The sequence below is a fragment of the Chelmon rostratus genome, chromosome 17 (assembly GCF_017976325.1).
Source record: "Chelmon rostratus isolate fCheRos1 chromosome 17, fCheRos1.pri, whole genome shotgun sequence".
NCBI classification, from domain to species: Eukaryota; Metazoa; Chordata; class Actinopteri; order Chaetodontiformes; family Chaetodontidae; genus Chelmon; species Chelmon rostratus.
Window position 1 is genome coordinate 5542562 of NC_055674.1, and position 6675 is coordinate 5549236.

The 6675-nt window shown below is 47.6% G+C and overlaps 1 protein-coding gene across 1 annotated transcript; it reads left to right on the top strand.

Annotated features, from left to right (window-relative positions):
• Positions 1-691: 691 nt before the first annotated feature.
• On the top strand, positions 692-6033 carry LOC121620381 (neurogenic differentiation factor 2-like). Its single transcript, XM_041956417.1, is given in 6 exon segments — positions 692-796; positions 894-972; positions 2278-2417; positions 2419-2525; positions 2527-2556; positions 4956-6033. Coding segments are annotated over 6 exon segments (1539 nt in total).
• The last annotated feature ends 642 nt before the right edge of the window (positions 6034-6675 follow it).

The following is a 6675-nucleotide window of genomic DNA, read 5'->3' on the forward strand; positions in this document are numbered from 1 at the left end:
TAGCCGGTGCTGGCTAAAGCCACACTGTTGACATTTAGCATTTATTTTGGCAAGGTGACCTGAAGGTTGTTTGGGACTTGTTGAGAAGCATCAGCTGCCCCCATGGCCGCAGCCCTTGCATCTCCCCCCTCCTCAGTGCAGCTGAGGTAGGATAGGGCAGTGATTTGGCTGGTGGCGAAGCTAGATGCCCCTCTACTCCCCCTCCACGCACACACAAACAAACACACACGCTGCCACAATCACCCCACCGTGGTTTGGGGTAGTGCCAGGTTAGCATCCCCTCATCCCATAAGGGATGAGACACATTAGTGAATGAGCAGCATCACGGCTCCCTAGCCACAGCTGTCACGCTACTGCTGACCCCAGGGATGACCCCGCAAACCCCCAAACACTCGCTCAGTTGTGGCTGCGGAGGAGATGTAGGGGTGATCCAGGCCCAAGGACATGATGAGCTTCTATCAGCTATTTTTTCAGCCTCCATGTCCCTGCTCCCTCAGTCCGGTGGGTGTCTCCGTGCCAAGTTGGACTTGGTGGTCACAGAGCTCATTTCTCCCACATTAACTCCACTAATGTCTGCTAAATAGAGAGATCTCGGATCTGGGATGGACACAATGCGGCGGAGCAAACACACTGAAGGGACCAGAAAGCTGGTGGTGAGGAATTCTTGCATCAGTGCTGCTGATGTGCCAACATGCCTCCTCCTAAACACCGGGAACCTCTGCCAGCTCCTACCCGCACCAACTCCCTGTCATCTACAGCTACACCCCCCTTCTTCCTCATTTTTCATACATCCCTAGTGAGCCTGCACACCTGGGTCTCACTCTCTCTCTCACCCTTCCTCTCACTGTGTCTACATGTCTCTTTCCCCCGCTCTCTGATGCTCGCCCCTGCAGGCGCCCCTCGCCCAGAATCGAACGCTGGAAACACCGGCAGCGGCTCTGGCAAACCTCACACATTCGGACACAGCAACCAGTAAGCATTTGATCTTCTCACTTAACCACATGAGCACCGATCCACAGACACACGTAGCAGAAGCCTATGTAATACTATACCTTTTAATCTGACTCATTTGCAGCTTTGGCAAGTGGGTCATCTGCGCTCGGGTTGTGCCCACAAGAGTCAGAGCAAATCACAATTGGTTTTGGTTGTCGTTCCTCTGAATACATTGAAGCATAATTTGATCCAATTAGGTAAATAAATAAACAATATGCCTTCTGTTCCACCGCCTTAATGCACTTATGATGCATCCCCATCCCCCTACCCCCACCCTGCTTCTGAACCGGAGATGTGATGGAGGGTAAACCCTGCTACTAAACCCTGTTTGCCCACCTTTCATTTGCTGAGGAGTTAACTGATGTAATCTTACAATGGGCTCCGTACAGTATAATCTTCTTAAACTGAGTATATAGAGACTTTTAATAAAGAGGGTAATTGATTAATTGCATGTGTAAATATGATTTTAAAGCAGACTTAATTGGCTTGGGGTCAAACTGTATTTACTATATGTCACTAAATGCATATAAAACTGAATATTATGGCTTAGATACATAATGGGCAAACCTGAGGAGTTATCATCATAACATCCCTGTTGGCTGTCCACATATATGTTGACCTTATTATACTTAATTGTACATTTACCTCCTTTAATATCACCAGGCCCATAATCTTCCTGGTGGTGAGTGCTGGGATATCTGCAGCTCTCCTCTAAATTGCATCAAACGTTGACTAGTGAGTTTGGCAGGTGAATGAGGAAATTCACAGGTTTGATTAAAAAAAGATAGCCTTCATCCCTTGAAGCAGCAGCAGCAGGTCAACAATGATGAGTTTTGTGGTTCCACCATTTTATTTTCTCCCTCTCTCTTCTGTTTTTCCTCCTTTTTTTTCTCTCTGGCTCTGTGAGCTCTAGCGCGGTGACAGATGGCGGAGCCCTCCTCCTCCTCCTCCACCTCCTCCACCACCTCCTACCTCCTCCTCCTTCTCTCTCTCCCTCTCCTTCTCTCTCTCCCTCTATCTCTGTGTGTCTCTCTCCCCCCGCGGGCAAATCTCTCCGAATGCGGGCGCATGTCAATCACCGGGCTCTCATGTGATGGCTCTTGCCGGTGACGTGCCAGCCATATGGGCGCTGGCATCACAGCCTTAGCTGGTATGTAACCCCGTCCCCGGTAGCTCACGGTTGCCACACGCGCACTCACTCTCTCTCTCTCTCTCCCTCGCACACACACACACACACACACACAAACTCACACACACTCACACACACACAAACATACGCACACATACACGCATGCATGCTCGTTTACTCTCTCGCACATATACGCACAGACGCGCCGAGGCGCACGTTCGCTCGCAAGCTCCGGTTATTCGAGCGCGCGCGCTGGGAGAGAAGCACCCCTAAACAACCCGTCAGCGCCAGCGGAGGGAAAGCCGCGCGCTGCCTGCACCCGTGCACCGACAGGGAGCGTTGGTTCGCTCGCTCGTGCGGTCCCTGAAGATGGTCTGAAACTCGAGCGCGTGTTTTTTTTTTCCTCCCATCCCCTGTGAAGAGCACGAGCCGAGGTAAGTTGGAATATAAACAACAACACTAGCGGAGGGGGGAGAAAAGGCTGGATGTGGAAGTGCCCGTCCAAAATGGAGGAGAAAATTAATCTAATTGAAAGATGAGCAGATGTATGTTAATGCAAGGTGCTGGTTTGGGTTTCATAGCGCCTGTTTTGGCGAATTAAAGCACCTCTGTCGCTTCAGTTTGCAGGGAAAAGGCTCATAGTGGCATGAATCTATATGGAGATCTAATATATATTGGCTGTATATGTCTGTGACTTTGCTCTGGTATGCACCAAATCATCCAAGCTCTAATTAGGTGACGGCACACTTTGAAATCCATCATAACGAAAAATAATTAACAAACGTCTCCATGTTCGCCGTTTTATCAGATTTCCGTACGAGCGCGCTTGCACTCCCCCGCTCTCCCTCTGCGTGCCCTTCAACTTTTGACATCCGAGTCTACCTGGATCACAAGAGCTAAGATCAAACACCGAGCCCGGGTCAAAAGGTAAAACGGCCCCCGGTCCCGATTTCGCTCCCGCAGGATCATTTCCAGGAGCAGTCCTGAGGATCGGAGTAGCCAGCAGCGCTGTAAATAGATCACACCGGACACTCATTTTATTTAGAGATTCCTGCGTCTGGACCTTGAATAAGAGAAACAAAAGACAACGAGTGCGCAAGATAAGACTTTTTTGTTGTTGTTGCGTGTGGAAGATCTTGATATCAGCCTCTTTGCCGCAGCGAAGGACGTCCTCGAGCGTAAGAGATTTATTGATGGTTTTGTCGATGGTTTTCACGTTCAGTCTCGGAGCAAATGAAAGGGTGGGACAACGCCATCGACTGTGACAGGCGGTGTGCATCATGATTTATCTCTGTTTGTCTAGTTCAACAATCTGCCTCGACGTGGAGCTCGTGCAGGGTTTCGAGAGATCGGATGGGCCTGAACGCGTTTCGCGAGTTGCGCGTTTTTTATATTTAACGAGGGCTAAAAGGATACAAGCGATTTCCATCTGTAAGGGGTTACAAAAAAAAGTGCTTTGGAATGATGCACTCGTGCATACTGAATTATGTGTGAAATCTATTTCGTGTAAGCTGCATGGTCTGTTAATTAAACGTTGTTGTGTTTTTTCCTTCTAATTGAGCAAACCTCCTGAGCCTGAGATTTAAAAACTAGATTTTGCCCCTGGCACACCCCCCGAGATAATTAACCAACCATCACAGCCCACCTTACGACGGGCTGCAAGTCTGTCTGCTGCTGCACTATAATAATAAATGGGAAGTGAAACATGTATAGGGAGTAAGCCAGCGGAGGCTTATTGATGCTGTCAAAGATCGCCTCGTCTCTCTCTGTAGCCCCTTTTTTCTGGGATGGGATTGCATTTACTAATCAAATGGTAGGCTGATCAATTTATGTTTGTTTTTGTTTTTTTCCATTTTAGTTTTTTTTTAATTAATTAGCATGTTTGCTTGATTGTTAATTGGTTAATAGCTGTTCAATTGTGGTTCGTTATAGCTGAGTCTAAAATGATTTTGAGGTATTTTTCGAAATATTTTAGATGCATTTTTCTCCTGATTATTATTATTATTATTATTATTATTATTATTATTATTATTATTATTATTATTATTATTATTGCAATTGTTATAACAGAAATTAAGGATATTTTCTTTTTACAGTTATATATAAAGATCCATATCCACTGTAGGCTATCTTTCCTCTTGGTTCGTGCTTGTAGGCCATGGTTTTCAAAAAGCTCTCAAAGCCCTTTTACAGCTCGAGTTAGGTTGTGTCTGTAAGCCTTAATTTAATAATCAGCGTGACTTTAAACGGAGCTACAGCCTATCAATTAAATAAAATCCCTTTTTGCCTCCTCTGAGGAGAGGTGTATGGTGTGGATGAATAGTGCTGGAATGCAGCCAGGAGTGTATATGGGCGTCAGGAGGAGTGAAAGTGGGGGCCCCCATGGGACCTGTAATGGGGCCCTGCCGCTGGGACCCGCTGCGAGAGGACGCGACAGGGCACATGGATGACAGCAGGGAATTAAATGGGGACCCGCCTGGCTGTGACCCAGCGCAAAGCTTATTTCTCTCCTCTTTTTCTTTTTATTTCCTCCAAATTTACAATATTTGTTCTTTAGGCAAAATTACGACTGTTTTATAACAAAAAATCTCACTGCTGAGAAAGAGTTTTTGTGACTTTGCAACTTGAAATCAAAATATTTTCAGTGAAACTTCTACAGGCTCAGTATTGTGGTGACGTGCGCAGTACGTTTATTCTCACACGGGTGTTTTTCTGCTATAAAGTCTCTGTGATGGAAATGTCCTGATTTTCTTATCGTTAAACCACACAGACACCGTGTGCGCGCCCTGTGCTTGAGAGGCCTCATTTTCGATTTCTTTTCTCTTCTCTCCAGAGCCACAATGTTGACGAGGCTTTTCAGCGACCCTTCGCTGCTTCCTGATGTGCAGAAATACTCCGGCTGGGAGGAGGACAGCGATGACGACGACTCCAAAATCAAGGAGGAGGACCAGGACACCCAGGACGACATGGAGGGATCTGAACTAAGAGGAGACAGTCGGACGCAATCCGAGCACGCCGGGGAAGACGACGAGGACGACGGGGTGGAGGAAGAGGACGACGGTGAGGATACAGAGGGGGACAAGCCCAAGAAGAGAGGCCCCAAGAAGCGCAAAATGACCCAGGCCCGGATTGAGCGCTCCAAGATGCGCCGGATAAAAGCCAACGCACGGGAACGGACCCGCATGCACGACCTGAACTCTGCGCTAGACAATCTGCGTAAAGTGGTGCCCTGTTACTCCAAAACGCAAAAACTGTCAAAAATCGAGACCCTGCGGTTGGCCAAAAACTATATTTGGGCCCTGTCGGAGATATTGCGCTCTGGAAAAAGGCCCGACCTTGTGTCCTACGTCCAGACGCTGTGTAAGGGACTCTCCCAGCCCACGACCAACCTGGTGGCGGGATGCCTGCAGCTAAACTCACGTAACTTCCTAACCGAGCAGCAGTGTCAGGACGGGGGGAGGTACGGGTCCGGCTCCTTCTCCATGCATTCCTACCCGTACCAGTGTGCGCGTCTATCCAGCCCCCACTGCCAGCCGGGCTCGAACTCGCATCCTCTGAGGACGCACGGCTACTGCTCGGCTTACGATTCTCTGTACGGTGGGAGCGGATCCCCTGAGTACAACAGCCCCGAGTATGAGGGGCCCCTCAGCCCGCCCCTGTGCATCAATGGCAACTTTTCCCTGAAGCACCAAGGCTCTGCGTCCCCCGAAAACGAGAAGGGGTACCACTACTCTATGCATTACTCCGGCCTGCCTGGCTCAAGATCCACCGGAGCCCACAACCTCGTGTTTGGCTCCTCGGGGGCCCGGAGCGGCATTCACTCTGAAAACGTCCTGCCTTACCACGACATGCACTTACACCACGAACGGGGCCCCGTGTATGATGAACTGAACGCGTTTTTTCACAATTAAAATGAGAAACCTATCGTGCGTCCCCTTGCAATCAACAATCTATCCACGGCACACTTTTTGACGAGCTTACCTGGCAGGATTTAGGCATTCTGGAGAGACGTTTCACTTGTTGTCATTAGTGTTTTCCTTTAATTTATTGCGTCTTAAATGTTTGTTTCGCTATAGTCAGGGATGTAGTGGAGGGTAATCCACCTGACCAACAATATGTCGCGCAACGGAATTTACCCATCTTTTTACGCTGAAATAAATCTCTAATAGGAAATTTGATGAACAAATCATATCAAGACGAAAGAATTTCAAAATATTAATGTTTTTAAAGTGTGATTTGTGTTTGTATTGGTGGTTGTTTGCATTTTGATGACTGGAAGTCAAAGTTTACCCACTTCTTTATTTACCACTACATCACTGGCTACAGCTACAACGTGACATTTGCAGTGATTTTCTAATGATATGAAATTGGAACAAAAAAGAATCAATCAATAAGTGAATGCAAAACACATTTACTCGCCTGTAGGTGTGAGACCTGGGTGTTTGTGGTATTTTGGAAATGATGAAATGTAAAGAAATGCAGAAATGGCCTAGTTGGGTTGCTTTAGAAGAATCTGTTCTCCAGCAAATCAATCGTTTCGCATCTATGCAAAA